The 18,459-nt window shown below is 37.8% G+C and overlaps 1 protein-coding gene across 1 annotated transcript; it reads left to right on the forward strand.

Moving 5' to 3' along the window:
- Positions 1-21: 21 nt before the first annotated feature.
- LOC139119231 (UDP-sugar transporter protein SLC35A5-like) lies at positions 22-12,501 on the forward strand. The gene is given in 8 exon segments (XM_070682917.1): positions 22-168; positions 2,650-2,820; positions 3,870-3,968; positions 5,039-5,172; positions 6,059-6,126; positions 6,961-7,108; positions 7,111-7,710; positions 11,957-12,501. Coding segments are annotated over 7 exon segments (1,260 nt in total). The 5' UTR covers positions 22-168; positions 2,650-2,675; the 3' UTR covers positions 12,023-12,501.
- Positions 12,502-18,459: the final 5,958 nt, after the last annotated feature.

The following is an 18,459-nucleotide window of genomic DNA, read 5'->3' on the forward strand; positions in this document are numbered from 1 at the left end:
ACAGTGAGTGAAAATCCAAAATGGCGCTCTGCTGTACATCAAAACCTTTCGAAACAGGACTTTTTTTTCGGATATAGCGTTATTATGGGCTCCCTCAGGACTGATACAAATACTTTACCGCGCACTACCTAACAGTTGTGTGAAGTGCCAATTTTTAAGTTTGATAAGGTGAGTTGTGTCAAAATATTGGCAATAAGCGGCAACAATACGAAGGAGTCCAACTTCAACTTTTTCTCAAGGATAGGAGGGAGAAATAGACTAAACTCTGCGCGGGGCAGCAGTACAGTAGCTCGATGTTTTGCCATGGTATTTGAGTCGGGCGGCAAACCCAGACACAAATACCCAGGCAAAACCTCGAGCTTCAGCACTAGAGTTATGCTTGGCAGGGCTGTTTGCCGGCTAGACTATATGCCACCAGCGATCCCGCCACATTGGAATGGGAAGCCACATGTACAACAGTCTGAGCAGAGCTACAGAGATTGACCCGCTGCACTAGGCCTTCCATGCATGACGCAAGACCTGTCATTGATTTCCCCTAGGCCACCACAGCTTGTTGAGCTAAAATTTCTTCTTTTAAAACATAGAGCGCCAGGTCAATACCAGCTGGAGCACGAGTTACTTTTTCAAGTGGACGTTGAAATTTTGAGTTCGTGATAGAGTAGCGCCCCCAGTGGTGTTTTTGTATAGAAATTTATGCTGCGATATCATTGGCCTTGTAATAATATTAACACTACTGACAGAATGCATCTTTCTTTCAAAACAGTCTGGGCTTTGATTCAAGTAGACAATGATCTTCGCAAAAACATTTCAAATTCGAGCTCAAACCAAACAAGCATGAATGCAGGTATCAAAACTATTTTTCGCTCAAATTATATTCATGGGTGAAGAACCCAGAACTGAGTTACTGGTCTTGTGCAAGGTATTACAGTACATGTAGTAGTACGGTAGTAAGTATAACTCATTTATATGGAAGTCTTTTTTCTGCTAGCTTACACGCCATAGTTTTATCTGCGAGATTCTTGTCTGCCGTCTTCAGCAGAGTGGCATAGACCACCGTATGTTGAATTCCTAACAGGATGGAAAGCCTTGACAGAAACACAAACCGGGGATAAAAGTACTTGTAGAGGCAAGATAAGTTGGATCTGAATTACAACAGCTTTCTTGTCATTGGGTTTCCGGCAAGTATTCTGTCCCAAACCTCAACCCTGACAACAAAACAATTATATGAATTAAAAAAGGTTTCTTTGATCCCTCTTGATCTGACTTGTACTCTAGCCATACCTCAAATCCTAATGGCTGGCTACACTGGCCCATTCTTATGCAAAATTCCATTCTATATTATTGCCTGAATACATGTACATTGGTTTATGTGCTTGAGAGCAGGTAACAATTTGCCCGACGCCAGGAGGGCATATTGTCTCCTGCTGCGAGGGCAACATAAACCCATGTATTCAGGCAATAATATTGTTATTACTGTCAACTGTCAACGTCATATAACATTTAGTTACACGCAGGCATTCTCAAACAATTTTAGAATTCTCAACCAGCATCAAACAGATTTTAACAAAAGTCAAAATAGCAGTGTGCGCATGGATATTTTACATCTAGCGTTGAGAGTCTACTTTTAAGTTGAAAATGTCGAAGGGCTTCACGGGACCTAGTAACTAAGGAAAGCGGTCAGTACATCATTCACATGGCCCGCTAACTCCCCGTATGTTCCTATTCAAATCAATGCACTGGTTTGCACTCACATCTTTGCATGTAATAATTCCCCTAATCTTTACGCTTACTTTGGCTGTGACCCAGGTTAATTGGACCCTGCAATCATTTTAAGCAAACTATTTCTCCCATTGACGTTACATGTATACATAGTTTGTTATGTGATTTATTGATTTATGATGCCCAAAACAGAATAAATGGCAAATGGAATTTGCATTGACTTGCAATTTGTTCTCAATCAACACAAAACAAAACCTAATAGTATTGTAAAAGGCTAGCAAGATATACGTTGCATATTTTGTAATGTCTCCTTCTGCAGTACTTACTAAAATTTTCAGACTCAGAGGAACTGAACAGTTATGAAGCAAACACTTCAATAAATAAGTAAGTTTGATCAAGATGGTGACGCACAACCGCTATCCAAAACCTTTACCCTATTCATGCAATACTGTCAAGGGACATTATAGAAAGTATAATATTTAACATGGCAGTGTTAGAATTTGCAATTTTCACATCATATACCTCCTGATAAGGCTTTGCACTGCCGCTCAGCTGTCAGCCAAGTAGTCTTGAACTTGCTGTGTGACCTCATAGGGTGCAAATATAGATTGTCTAAAGGAGTTTATGTTAGACTGTGAAGAATTGAACGATTTCCTGACTAGAGATGTGGCGTCAACATTATTATTTGGAATGTGCAACTTCCATAATTTCACTCTGACCCTTAGGATACATTATAAGTGACTGTACACTCCAACATGTAATGATGGCAAAACTTAACCTGTTCACCCCCAATTCCCTGTGAGCAGGTCCACACTCACCATTGATAACAATGGGATTGGACCAAACCATGGTGTTGAAAGGGTTAATATACTTGAATAGTTATTTAAAGCCCACATAATTTTTTGTTTCACTCTTTTCTGCAATTTTCAGTAAGTGTCCATCTTACTCCTGAAAATATGGTGACTTGGTTCGATAAGAAGTACACACAATTAAAAAGATACGTCACAGATACTGCAGTGTGGATAACAGTTCTGCTTGGTGGTGTCTATGTCTGCCTTGCCACTGCCAGATTGTTGGTGATGAGATTGTCATCAAATGAAGGTAAGTCATATTATTGACCCTTCCATCCCCATTTCCAGTATAGGGGCCCATGTTTGCCAAGGAAAACAATAGGAGTGAACCAAAATTTGCTATGAAAAGGTTAAGGTATATAAGATATAAAGTGGAAAGAGGATATATATTGAGGTGTGATATAACATTATTTATCAAAACGATTGTCAGTAGAAATACCATAGGGTATACATAATGGTAAGTACTGTACATGTACCGTCAGATGCACAAATATTTGCCTTTACTCTTTCATATTTGAACCAATTCCATTGTTTTCTATGGTAAAGTTAGACCTCTAGAGAGGGAAATGGAATGAGTACTCACCTCAAACGTGAAAAACTTAAACTTTGGCTCAAGCTTTTCCTAATGAAACTTTCAACCATACTCTTACCAAATCAAGAATAAAAATCAGGGGTCACTGAGCCAAGTTTTATAGTAAAGAAACACCTGACATTTACCGATATTTGAAATTCAAAATGGCTGCCATTCCTGCGTTAATTCTATGGGGAAAGATAAACTGTCAAATTTTGAAAACTAAGATTATGAAAATTTTTCCTGTTCCTTAAAAATGAGCTCCCACAAGTGGTAGACTGCAAAAGATTTATAAAAAATGAGAATCTGTAGACTGTGTTGTTGTCCCCTAAGGTGCAGTCTTCAGCACCTAATAAGTACATAACCAACAAAGTGCAGTTGAATAAATTAACTATGTATTGTACACTCAACAGGATTACATTTTGCCATTCAGGCATTATTTATCAAACGAAAAGACATATATTGATGAAATAACAAATTCAGAATAAATTTTCACTGTGAAATACAAAGAGGATTGCTTCAAAATTAAAGACACTGAGTTTGCAATCACTGGTACTTTGCAGTACCACCTCAATGTTCAGTGCATTCCTCTTCACATTTCCTAAAGTGCAAATTACCAGTGTGGGAAAATCAAAACTGTAAGGAAGTGATCACAGTTGTAGAAAAGTTTGATGTCACCCAGAACAACCAGTACTCACTCTCACACTTGCCTATTTGCTTTGTTTCAGATCACATGTACAACTATTTACCTGTGACTGTCAATTTTTTTGCTGAGTTTGTGAAACTGATAGTATGTGGAATATTAGCAATAAGACTATTTATCAAAGGTAAGTTCTGATAGAGTATTCCATCCAAATCAGATGACTTGACAATTTAAAAGTTTACAGGTTCTGATTGTGTGGTTAGTGTTATGGAACATCCTAATGCTACATGTATCCTGTCAGTTCAGTGAAAATATGAATCATATGTGAAGTCAAGATACAGCACTGGTTGATTATGCATTTGCCATTAATAGCAATACAAACACAACATGTATTACATTGCTTGCACTAATTCTTCTCTTCATTAAAGTTTACGAAAGTGCAATGTTAAGTTTGTCATCATGTCATTACAGGGCAATAGTAATAAGATGACTTCTCAGCCTAGAGGGGCATACAATCTACATGAGACTGGCCACCTATAGTTCAACGTGTGTAGCTATGTTGCAAGTCTTTTTTTTCTATGGTATTTGAAATCCATTGAAGCAAATGCCACTTTCCACTTAAGGTAGTTAGCGCCTCAAAATGAAAGACTTAAACTTTTACTCAAACTTTCCTGAATGAAACTTTCAACGATACTCGTTCCAAATACAGAACGAAAATCAGGGGTCACAGTGCAAAGTTTGGTACTAGAGGAGCAACAAATTACCTAACATTTACCAATGTTTTAAATTCACAATGGATGCCACCCCTGTGTTAATTCTATGAGGAAAAGCAACATTTACGATTTTCAAAAAAATTAGACAGTAAAAGGAATTTTTTTACTCCAAGAGCTTTAAAAAAGGCCCCACAAGTAGTTTATGAGAAAAGAACTACAAAAATTTGAATATCTGTCCCCGAGGAGCATTCTACCTGAAAGGGCAAGGCTGCAACTTTGGTATGTTTCATGAATTCACAAGTACTTTCAAACAAAAAATGAGTCCCTATGTAAGTGTAGTTGCTGAAGGCTGTGTATAAAAGTCTATGTAGTGTCAACCACTGAAGAGTTTCTGTCCACAGGCCTTCATCAAAAGTTACCGTACTGAAAAGATTATTATTTACTGATTAATGAAAAATACAGGTCGTACCTCTCTAATGATCATAAGCACCATACATTATACATAATTCTTTTTTTCCCCTTTATTATTATTTTATTCCAGAGGGAAGACCATGTAGAGAAATATTTTACCATACTATGAAAGACTACTGTAAATTACTGAAATGGGCTGTACCAGGACTACTCTACTTTGTTGACAATTTGATTCAGTTTTACACGATGGCATCCTTTGGTCCAGTAAGTATTTTTCTGCCGTGAAAGATGCATTTAGATACATCACATACTAATATACAGATGTGAAAAGGACTTAACATGTTCACCCCTCAGTTCCTTGTAAACAGGTCCACAATCAACATTGATAACAATGGGTTTGGGCCAAACCATGGCGGTGAAAGGGTTAAAACACTTCATAAGGGTGGACAGAAAAGAGAACAACAAAACAGATCATGCAAATTGAAAACACAGGCAGTTATTAAAGCAATTAAAAACAAGACATTTTAGGTCACTAGGGAGTGCACTTCAAATGTCTTGTATTTCACTTGTCTGTAGACTGAAAGATCCATCGCTCAAGGGCACTCTATGCTCACCTCTCTTAAAGGAGGAGCGTAGAGAGCGCCCTCAAGTGATGGATCTTTCAGTACAACTTGTCTTCTGCCAGTATTTTAATTCTGTGTAATGCTGTGGGTAGGTTGATTGGGTATTTAATTTTGCCTTCATCAAAAACGGCCCACAGGCTGAAGAAGAAAACATTTTACTGCGTAGGGCAGTCATTTCTTGAATTTTTTATCATAAAGTATGGCATAACATCCATAGAAATCATAATCTCCTTGGATGTAACCGGTTGTAATGAAATGTGACCATAAATGTGATAAAATCAACCATAAATGTACCAGAAATGTCAACCACAATTGGAATGACATAGTAACTTTAACCATAATAACAAAATCAACAATAAACGCACTGTTAAACAGATATAAATATAATAAATCTGTTCTGTTGTTGTTGTTGTTGCCACTGAAGAAAAAGCACTTAATAGATAATAGATAGATAATAGATCTCACTCGGTTGTCAGTAGAGATGATAAAATTCCGTATTTTCATTTTTCTCTTTGTTTTTTTTTCAGGCCGTTGCAGTATTACTGTCAAACTTTGTCGTCATTACTACATCAATTCTATTCAGAATCATTTTAAGGTATATTTGTAATTTTATCAATTGCAATAGTAACAGCATCATTTAGAAAGAAAGAAATTTGAAAATTGTTTTCAGCAATAATCGTTATTATGTTCATGAATACAATAGCAAAAATCAGTACCATGTAGTTTTAATGTTTACTGAAGTCCATATTTAATGTACAAGGTAGACAAAACATACATCATTTGTCTAAGGTTGAAGGTGTTGCAATGGAGAAGTAAAGTTCCAAAAACATTTTGCCAGAAGTTGAAAGACAAAGCAAAATTGCAAGGTGCATTAGTGTGATTGCTGACTGATTTCTGTGATAACTTTGCGACACAATTTTGGTGAAACTGGAACATAACCACACACAGAGCAAATATCTGCATATTTCTGATTGTGTGTCATGTCAAGTCAGCATTAGTACATGTGCACACCCTCAGTAGGGTTGGACAAAATGATAATATCAGCTGTTTGTACACTTGTACGTCAATATCTTACTGTAGTTTCAAGCATTACTGTACTTGGGCAGTACTTCATTTGTGTTTAGCTGTGGCTTCATACCATGGATCACATGGACTGTCATATCATTCATACGCAGTTATTTGATATCATTCTGTATGACCAAAACATTCATGCTTGGTTCTCACAATGGTTTCTCCCTCTCTGTCAGGCTGTGGATAAGAAAGCGATAGGTTTGATCTTGATTAAATCTGACAAATGCATATTTAAATGCATGTTGTTGTTAAAATCATGACATTTTTACTGGTATTGTTGGATAAAACAACATCTTTGTGTGAGTATGAAAGTCAAAGTACACTGTGTAACTATGTATTTTGTATTTCTTTATTACAGAAGAAAGTTCCAGAGTGTCCAATGGGCAGCTGTTCTGATTCTGTTCCTTTCATTAGTGTCGCTCTCAAGTCTTACCAACGACCACGTCCACCAGTACAAAGAACACAATGTGGATCATGTGATCTCCACCGTCAAGCCTCTCGACTCCCATGATGCTCTTTGCCTACCTCAGAAAACCCAAAGCTCGGAAAGGCTGATGAAAAGCAAGATGGAGACAGTGAAGAGAATTCTAACCAAACATTTAAATTTACGAATGGTCATCTCCTGGTACTTGTGCAATGCTTTGTGTCATCACTGGCAAATATCTACAATGAAAAAATTTTCAAAGAAGACAAAGGAATGGAGGAGAGCATTTATGTACAAAATAGTAAACTCTACATGTTTGGAGTCCTTTTCAACTCATTGGGGCTTTTGATTCACAAACAATACCGGACCAGACTCCTTTCATGTGGTATTTTTTACGGCTACAATATTTACACTGTGCTTTTGATTTTCCTGACTGCATTCTTCGGACTCACGATAGCATTGATGCTCAAGTTTCGAGACAACATGTTTCATATCATGTCATCATCAACGGCAACCGTGATGGTGATAACGTTGTCGGTGGCGTTCCTCGATTTCAAGCCGAGCTTGAACTTCTTCCTGCAAGCACCCATCGTATTGCTGGCCATCTTTGTCTACAATGCTGGTAAAGCAAAGGACCAATCCATGGTGGAGCAGAGTTTGGCAAAGCAGAAAAGCAATGGATATGTAAGTGAACTTTAGATTTATTCAGTGTTTAAACTGTTATGTGATGATTGTGTGGCTTACTTGTCATCTCAGTTTTATAGTATTGTCTATTTTGTGATCAAAAGCTTAGAAAAAGAAAGTTATCAAAACATTATCACATATCATTGCCCATGTTATTCTATCCTGGTGACATTTAAAATTAAAAAAGCGTCACTATTCATCAAGGATATTCACTGTCACAACACTTCAGTCCAAAGTCTAGCTTAGCCAAAAGCTACACTGATGATAATCTGTGTAGCCAAAAACCAAGTCATCCCAATCTGTGTTAGCGCTGGGTTTGGAAAGCTGTTAGCCACTGTGGCGAATAGTTTCAAATTTTATTAGCCACAGACAAATTTTATTAGCCACACATTTTTACGAAAACAGAGCTTTCTATAGTGCTATTATCTCCAGTGTCGGTTGCATGCACAAGAATAAACTATCAACACATCAACCTTCAATTGCCTTCATTGTAACACTGCGAATTGCATGATTCTGGACCGCGATGCAAATCGACAGCAACGCGGGACGTTGAGACCACGATTAAAATGAACTGCAACACGCAAGGTTGAGCTCGCGATGCAAATCAACAGCATGACAGCAGCACTGAATGTTCGGACTGCGATTAAAATAGAAGTTTGTTACACGTAATTACGTTCAATCAGTACACGTAACGTCTTTGTCACGTTATACAAGACGTCGCGTACATGTGGCACTGACGTTCGGAACATCATCAAACGACACTTCTACGTGTAGTCATAATTACGTGAAGTAATTCTTAAATTTTCTTGATGGTTTCCGGGAATTTTGACAGGAAATCTCGTTAAGTATAAGTATCATTGTAAATAGCAAGCATCTTTGATATCAGAAAATTCTGTAGAGTTCACCGGTACAAGACGAACATGCTATGATTTCCTGACATAAATGAAATGTTGTCGTCTAATTCAATTTTTTATCTGAAGCTGTCACAAAGATTTCCCTAAACCACACTATACTAATAATTGTATTACAGAAATCGGTAAATTTTACGCGAGGATACAAGCTTGAATAGTCTTCGCGTAGAGAAATTAATTGTTTCCTAAAACTTAGACTAATTTCTTATGTTTCTGAAAAAAACAATACTGCAAAATCAACCAAAAAAATCACAACTGAGCACGGATACGCGTACGCCACTGTGTGCCTTCAGACGTACACGTAATTAGGTTTAACTAAACCTCTAATGAACAACAACACGGAACGTCGAGACCGCGATGCAAATCGACAGCAACACGGAATGCGTCGTTGGGATGGCAATTTACATGTAAATGACATCAATACGGAACCATGAGGACCGCGATGCAAATCGACCGCCATTAAAATAAGACCGCGATTAAAATGCGCAAAACGGAACGTCTAGACCGCGATGCAAATAAATTTCAACACCGAAAGTTGTGACCGCGATTTAAATGCGTATGTCTGCTGTAGCAAAAGTTTCAATTCTCGCGAGTGTTCACTTTGCTTACTGTACACTAGACAAAATGACGTCAAATTTATCGCGAGACTAGGGCTCAATTGCGTCTGCCTATATTTTTAGTCCCTGCGGACGAAGTCCGGCGGGGACTTATAGATTGGGTCCCGTCTGTGCGTCCGTCCGTCCGTCCGTCCGTCCGTCCGTCCGTCCGTCATCAACAGTTTCTCAGACGCTGCTGAACCAATTTCGTTCAAACTTGGCACAAAGGCATAGCACTATGACCTACAGATGCACGTCGATTTATTTTGTGATACGATCGAATTTGGCTGCGAGGCGGCCATTTTGTTGCGATTTTTCACGTCTTTGGACCATAACTCAGACATCCTGGAGCAGATTCTGTTCAAACTTGGCACAAAGGCATAACACTATCGCTTTCATATCCATGTCAAATAATTTTGCGATACAATTCAATATGGGCGCGAGGCGGCCATTTTGTTGCGATTTTTCATGTCTTTGGACCATAACTCAGACATCCTTGAACAGATTCTGTTCAAATTTGGCACAAAGGCATAACACTATGGCCTACATGTGCATGTCTAATTATTTTGCGATACGATCCAATTTGGTCGCAAGGCGGCCATTTTGTTTGCGATTTTTCATGTCTTTGAACCGTAACTCAAACATCCTTGAACCGATTCTGTTCAAACTTGGCACAAAGGCATAACACTATGGCCTACAAACGCATGTCGAATTATATTGCGATACGATCCAATATGGGCGTGATTGCGATTTTTCATGTCTTTGGACCATAACTCAGACATCCTTGAACCGATTCTGTTCAAATTTGGCACAAAAGCAAAACATTATGCCCTTCATATGAACACCAATTTATTTCGTGATATGATCCAATATGGCTGACAGGCGGCCATTTTTTTGCGATTTTTTTCATGTCTTTGAACCGTAACTCAAACATCCTTGAACCGATTTTGTTCAAACTTGGCACAAAGGCAAAGCACGTACTATGGCATGTGTATGCATGTATCAATTAACCTTGCAATAGGATCCAATATGGCTGCAGAACTGCCATTTTGTTGGAATTTTGCATGTCTTTGAAGCGTAATTCAAAGGTCATTGCACCCATTTTGTCCAAACTTGGCACAAAGATCAAGCACTATGGCATACATGTCAATGTACTTCGTGACATGTTCCAATATTGCTGCCCGATGGTCATTTTTGGATTTTTTCATGTCTTTGAGCTTAATCATATGTATATTCCTTAACCAATGTTGTTGAGACCTGGTACAAAGATAAAGTACTATGGCATACATATGCATGTCTACTAATTTTGTGCTATGATCCATATGGTCAATAGACAGCCATTTGATTTCAATTTTGGTGTGATTTTTTTATGTCTTTGAAACATAAACATACTAGGTCACTGTCTCTCGATGGACTGATTTTGTTCAAACGTGATACGAAGATAAAATACTATGGCTGCATTCTTGTGCACATTAATTTGTTTCATTATATGATCCGAAATGGCTGATGGCTGATTACACAACATACCCGATCCCATACCATTTCGAAAATTCCACCAACCATGTGTATAGTATGTGCCGTCATGACACTAGAGGCAGTGAGGGCATCATTATGTGTGATGTAATCAAAAGTTCCTTCAGTGGTCATTACCGGCAGAGATGAGTCATTTATTGAATGTTCCTCAGATAACTTAATTATGCAAGTCACAGGCCTGATGCAACCGTTGCATCGATGTCATTCAAAGCGACCTAGACCACAGCTTCCTAAACACAAAAGATTATAACAAAATGGATAAGCGGGGACTGTGTCATCAACGATGACTTGTCAATTCTCGCGATAGTCATTTATGTGCATGCTGTACACTATACATATTAACATCAAATCTCTCGCGAGACTTGGCTCGATGGCAATTGCGTACGCCGGAGAGAACAATACGGAAGTGGATATGGTTTTTTCGCGAATCGCCGAAAGAGAAGCGCAGATCAACAAAAGATTGACAAAAACCCACGATTTTGCTTATTTTGCGGAATTTTTTAAACAAAATCACTTTCGCCACTGTGGCGAATTAGGATCGATTTTTGTTCGCCACTTCCGATTTGAATTCGCATTTGCAAACGTGGCAAATGGGCAGCGCGAACACAGCCCAATGCACCAAAATGAATTCTGCTCAAGACAAAAGCAGTATTTTATGTAGTAAAATAAAACAAAATCCTCACAATGGTAAAGTGAGTTCATGCTAAATATTCTGTGTCACTTACCAACATTTTACATTTAAGGTAGTATGCACCTCGAAGGTGAAAGACTTAAACTTTTGCTCTAACTTTCCTCAAGGAATCTTTCAATCATTCTCTTTCAAAATCAAGAATAAAAATCGGGGGTCACCGTGCAAATTTTGGTACTAGAGAAACAATTTACCCAAGATTTACTGATATTAGAAATTCAAAATGGCCGCCATCCCTGTGTTAACTCTATGGGGAAAAATAAAAATTTTCGAATTTCGAAAAACTAAGCTGGTGTAAAGTTTTCTTTCACCAAAAGCTTTAAAATGAACCCCCACATGTGGTATATCAGAAGAGAATTGTAAAAGTTTGAGAGCCCGAATGTCTGTCCCCGAGGTGTGTTCTACCTTAAGTGGGCACAGAACAGATTCCAACCAAAGTGCACACCATGCATGCCCACTCAGTGCAAAAACCAAATTTCAACAAATCTTTGGAAATTTGGGTTTTTTTGTTGCTGCAGGTTGATGTAGAAGAAAGGCAAAGGCTGACATCATTTGACAACTCTGAGGATGAAGATTCCGTTTAACCCTTTCACTATCACAGTTTGGAACAACCCTTTTGAGCGGAGTGGTTGAACCCACATACAGAGAATAGGAGTTGAATATGGATTTGGTATTCTTCAGTATTCTTTGTTTGAAATTCATGGTTTTGTTAAACTTTATTGTTTGAATGCAAATTTAAGAAAGCTATGTGATAAGTATATTATTCTCAGTATTTTTCTTCCTTCAGCTCGGAAAATACTTGAAATGACCATGTCAGCAGTCTGTAATGGCCATGTCACCACTAGTCTTCAACTCTTGGTGACTAATTGTATCATGTCCACAATGTCGTATTGTTCAGCTGAAAATTTTAACTCATCTGACCAAACATTTTTGACAACAACAAAAAATGCCCACAATCTGTGTAAATCTACATATCATTCAAAATTGTATGTAAAATTGTAATTTAATTAAATAAATGATTGTAGAACTGATTCTATGAACATTGAAACATTGAGTACCCACATTCTCTATCGGAGGATACTGATTTATCATCGTCTGAAATCATGCTCATTAAGATATGCAGAAATGAATATAATTTGCATAAACAAACCCTTTGTTCAGAAAATAGAGCATAACTTTTGAAGCATTTTTTTTATTGTATTGCCAGATAAACTCAATCGTACCCTTGCATCAGCAGAATTCACTCAACACCTGGCAGGCTCTATGTGCTTTTCAGAAGGGAATCTTACGTACAGTATGTCCATTTCAATGAAACAGAAACATCCAAACTAAAGATACATATACTGATGAGTAAAATGGAATTTGCATCATAGTTTGTATGACAATGTACAATATATATACTTGTCCTAATAAAATAATCGACAAGACAAGACCACACATTTTACTTCAGCTAATGAAGTATACCAGTTTCATTCCAATCTTGTAATATTCCTATATTTTTTCTTTTCAAATTGAAATGTTTAGGAAATTTTTGTAAATTGGAAATCACTGCCTTTTGAGATTAAATGAAAAAAAATCTTACAGATACAATTCCTTTTCTGGAAACAGAAAATATAACATGGCACACTGTGACCTTACTGTGCAATTGTGACTGTTAGAGATGGGAAAGTTGCCTGCCTTTTGCAGCAAGCCATCACTCACATTCCTTGTTCATCTTTAGAAACTTTCATTGCAAAGTCTTCCATATCACATTTTTACCACTCTTATACAAAACTGTTCCTAGAGGTATTGAGCAATCTTCAATGAAAGCTATGGTCTGATCTGACGCATAATTTGGTCAATCAGAATCATATATCAATGTCATCAATTTTGTGGTGTCAGAATTTTTTTGTGTCAATCAACAATGATCAATACCCTCAGGATCATTAACAAATACAATATAGAGTGTCTATGCAATTTTCATCAGATTTGACCCTTATCCTACCAAGTTTACATGTCACCGTCAGGTCAAGTTGGTTAAAACCAATGAGGCATACATAACATGTCCCATATGTTGCATTGTAACAACATTTGAGCATTTATGGAAGGACCCTGAAAGCAGAGGTACTATAAACATGCCATGCAAGGTAGCTTAGAAGAAATACAGGTTTTTGCTCAATACTGTTTACTGACTGGGCAGATGGGGAAGTGACAGCCTTGGCAAGAAAAAGGGATGCTGTCAATCTGTGTGCCTGTCCATTTATCTGTCAGTCCATTTCAAAAATTGTGTATCTAGGAAATTTGTCATATTTATTTCAAACATTGTACGAATTCTGTTACCAAAGTCCTATACAGAATGATGTTTTTAGTGCCCACGGACACCGTCCGGGGGGACTTTAGGTTTGGTCATGTCTGTGCGTCCGTGCCTCTGTGCCTCCGTGCGTCCGTTCACGCAGATATCTCAGAGATGCCTGGAGCAACACAGATGTCATACAGATGCATGTCGATTTGTTTTGTGATACGATCCAATATGGCTGCCAGGCATCCATTTTATTACAATTTTTAGCTCATATTGGTTTTATATATAAATACATTTATCTAATCGTCTCAAAACGGACGAACTACGAGCAGACCTACGAGCTCGTACGAGCGAAGTACGAGTGACGTAATGTGCCGTACTTTCAAAGTACGAGTGACGTAATGCAGGTCCCAAAATCGACAAAGTGAGCGTCAAGCTGAGCGTGGAAAAAAAAAGACAAAATAGGATTCGAAATGAACGTAGAAACATGCCAAACAGAATGTCAAAGAGGGGTTCTGAGTACGGGTGCTAAAATATAGCAAATATGCGAAATAAACACGTAATGACTTGACTGATTTCAGCTTGAATATAGCAAGTACGGGAACGAGTTCAAAACGTCTTTCACATGGGTTGGCCCTACTACTGACTTTGCAGCACTATATTTATAACACTGTTGACAAAATCTCAACAACAATAAATTGTGGGGTTCATCGTAATGGTATTGCATGCATTAGTGAATTTTCAAAAATGACATTCATAATTGCATATATTTCAACTTGGGTAGCAAGAAAACCGACGACTCTGAGTGACTGGCATTGGGCGTTCGTTCGTGTGCAAACATCGCGTGCAAGTTACAGACGATGGGCGGTACGGTGGGAGTAGGCAATAATAGCGATTAACAAAACGGCCAGTTTAGCCTACCCGGGATATTGTAATACATACGTCATCCACCCTCTGATGTGATTTTCCTCTAATTAAAGCCAAATAAATAAATATATTTGTAAAAATACGCGACTTCATTGACGTCGACAAATCGACGTCAGCATTTATACTACGACTGATGCCTGGAACTTATCTACCGAACTGAGTGTAGCTAGGTAAGTTTGGAATGTGATGAGTTGGTTTTGAGTGATGTTTTTTTGTTGTTCAGGAGCGCGAACGAACGAATTGAATATAGAAGTATCGAGCATCGATATCTTGTATGGCTTCTGCAAGTTCCGCGATGACAAACAGGAATATTGACCCCCACAGTGACCTGACTATACCATTATTCAATAGGCGGGCCGTATTCTCAACAATACACACCAATAATAGTGTGGTTCCGATAATGTGCTTTTTCAAAACTTCAAGTTGAATGCGAGGTCAGAAAAATGTTAGTCTTTAAAATCATTGTTGAGTAGAGGTCATTTTCAAATAGACTGTACAACATGAGGTACACACGGGTGCCACAAAAACACACGCCAACTCATAAAATCCTTCATATTATTCATTGTACACTGTGATTAACATAATGTGGTGATCAGATTATTTCGAGGTCATTAAGCTTAAGCTGACTCGCGAGCCACGCAGGTTTTATGTCTGTGAAATCATTGCACTTTCGAATTCGAGAAAGTAAAAAAGATTTACAACGGCGGTAGGTTCAAGTGCATTACAACCAATCCAGGTCTCTTCCTTGATGTTCGACATTGCAACCTCTTCTTTGGTTTAACAGCTTAATGTTACAATCCACGTCTGCAAAAAAGTCTACCATCGTGGCGTATAATAAGTCAGAGAGTGTCGCGTCGTCTCCAGTCTTGACCCGTACGTACAGACTCGTCCGAAAGTTAAAGCCTAAAAGTGTTCCTCCGCGGGCACTGAACCCGCTCTCACGACCAAAAAAATAATCATACGAAGTTCACACCCGCTCCTACTTCCGAGTTTCGAATATACACAGAAAATGTGTCTAAGCGTTCGTTTGTCGTAAAATCCTTTCACATAAACAAAAATCTTTCATCCATGGAATACAACATAGTCCTAGGCGTATTCATAAAAAATTAGGTCAAAAGGCATGTGTGACTTATAGCTTGCATACGTCACTCGTAATATGAAAGTACGAGCCAGTACTTCTGCTCGTACAATGTCAGTTTCGAGACAATTACATACCTCATAAATACCAAAAAGAGCTTATATGATGAGTGTGAGTGGCGTCTGTATGTCTGTTTATTTGTGGGTATGTGCGGATGTATGTCCGTCACACACAAAGGCTCCCATACCGCCAAAGGTACTGTCTCAGTATTTGGTGTACAGGTAGATGTACGGGTTGAGATGTGAATTTGTTCAAATGAACACATCAGTGTCAAAAATGTGCAAATGAGGTAAGAAAAAGGGAAATTCTGCAAATGTTCATGAGTGGTCGCATGCCAATGGCTGAAACAGGATACTCTACTAACCTGTAGTCATTTCCTGTCATTGTTTATGAACTGTTACATATTAACAGACCTGCTCAAACTAAGGGACGGACCATTAGATCTTGGGAGGGATGGTCACAATGAAATTGTGAACATTTTTTTTTACAACTATAGATTTCAAAAAAAAAATTTTTCCAAGTGAAAAAGCTGTGCTAATTTTTTTTACTAAGTAAATTTTCAGATTTAAAGTTATTTTTAGTTCGACGCTGTCTGAGGATACAATGTACATCCATATCACTAGCGCAAATAAGATTGCGTGCTGTAACTACTTATGGCCCAGTGATTTATATTGCTGATAGATTTCACGAAATGTTGCAGATCATGTTTTGACAAGCTGAGAAGCTGTTTGCAAAAATGTGGTGATATTTCAATTTTGTGTTTTTAGGACAATTTTTGCCCTTTTTTGATCAAAACATCAATTTCTCTGTAGCAGTATGTCAAACTTCTGTCATTCTTGTTGTTTTTCTGGTTGTACTGTGCAGAAATCATGTCATAACATCAACGTAGAATTTTCCTGCACTGAACAGATAGAACAACATTGTTGATCATTGGTAACCCATACTGGTATGTACCAATTCTGATCAAATGTGAGCAACACCGTATAATTGCGGTATTTTTTTCATGTACAGAGCCATTACTCAGGCATGTTTCAACCGATTTTATTCAAAGTTGGTACAAGGACATTGACAAATGTCATAGCTATGCACATCAATTTGTTTTGTGATACGATCCAAAATGGCCGCTGTGCGGCCATTTTGTTACGATTTTTTCATGTACAGAGCCATAACTCAGGCATATCTCAACCGATTTTATTCAAAGTTGGTACAAGGACATTGACCTATGTCATACATATGCACGTCAATCTGTTTTGTGATACGATCCAATATGGCCGCCAGGCGGCCATTTTATTACGATTTTTTCATGTACAGAGCCATTTCTCAGGCATATCTGCATGTTTCAACCGATTTTATTCAAAGTTGGTACAAGGACATCGACCCATGTCATAGCTATGCTCATCAATTTGTTGTGTGATGCGATCCAATATGGCCACAGTGCGGCCATTTTGTTACCATTTTTTCATGTCCTGAACCATAACTCAGACATGTATCAAGCGAATTCATTCAAAAGTATTTTTATCACAGAACTAATGAAGAGGTCTCTATCCTCTCTGAGGACCTGTAATCAAAATACCCATTAACAAGTGGGGACTGTGTCATCAACGATGACTTGTTTCAAGAATCTTCAAGTGTTATTGAGAATGATCATAACACAGCACATTTATTTATTATTGTTATTTATTACGGCACTAAGTTTGCATAGGACAGGGTGTGAAGGGTACTGTGTAATGACTCTCTTTCCAGACCTCGTCTCTTTTCTGGCACAATTCAATAATCAGGGCAAAATGTTGTGCTGCCAATAGGGACAGACATGCTGAGGAACAAGAAAATAGTCACTTCATCCTCACACTTGTTGCTTCATGACTTACCATGACAGGATCTGGAAAGCAAGACTACTATGTACTTTCATAACAGGGATAAGTATCTTCTGACAGAAAAATTGTTGAAAATCAGCAACAACTAGCAGCCATTATTTGCAGTAACATTATGTATGTGCACACAGGTGCCAGTTATTTAAATTTGATATTGTAGCATCTTTGGAATTTCTCGATATTCAGTCTTTTAAAGACATACTTTCATTTGGAAGTGTTTATGAAAACGACTGTGGTTGTTTGACCACTCTGTGACAACAACATCTGCACAGAGCCAAAACTTTGAGAATCAACCACTGGTCACCATTTCTTGGCAGACATTCATTGCTTTCTTTGTATAGATGCCATCTTTTCTGTGCAGTTTGGTGTTTCATTTGCAAGTGTGCAAAAGACTGGCATCATACCATTGAGATTTTATCAGGATCATTTCTGTAACTTTGTAATAGCATTTATAACTTCATGAGATATTTAAAAGTATACATATGTGTAATAATGAGATTAAATTTTCTTGAAAGGAAGGTCAAACTTCCAGTAATAATATTTTTGACAAATTATATTTTCACAAAGTATACAAATTATGTATCACAAAGAGTGCAATCATGCAATTTGTAGAAATTCTGGGAGTTTCTCCATGTAACTTTCATGACAGATGTATTTGTGAAATAAAATACTCACTAAAAACAACCATAAACATACATTAAGACATTTTGCTGTCATTTCACTTCGTTCCAGAACCAATTGTCTACTAGAGAGATTAATAAACTAGAAACTAGGTTTTTTAGCTCACATTTGGTGTACCAATGTGAG

This window comes from Ptychodera flava, chromosome 19 (assembly GCF_041260155.1).
Source record: "Ptychodera flava strain L36383 chromosome 19, AS_Pfla_20210202, whole genome shotgun sequence".
Classification (NCBI taxonomy): Eukaryota; Metazoa; Hemichordata; class Enteropneusta; family Ptychoderidae; genus Ptychodera; species Ptychodera flava.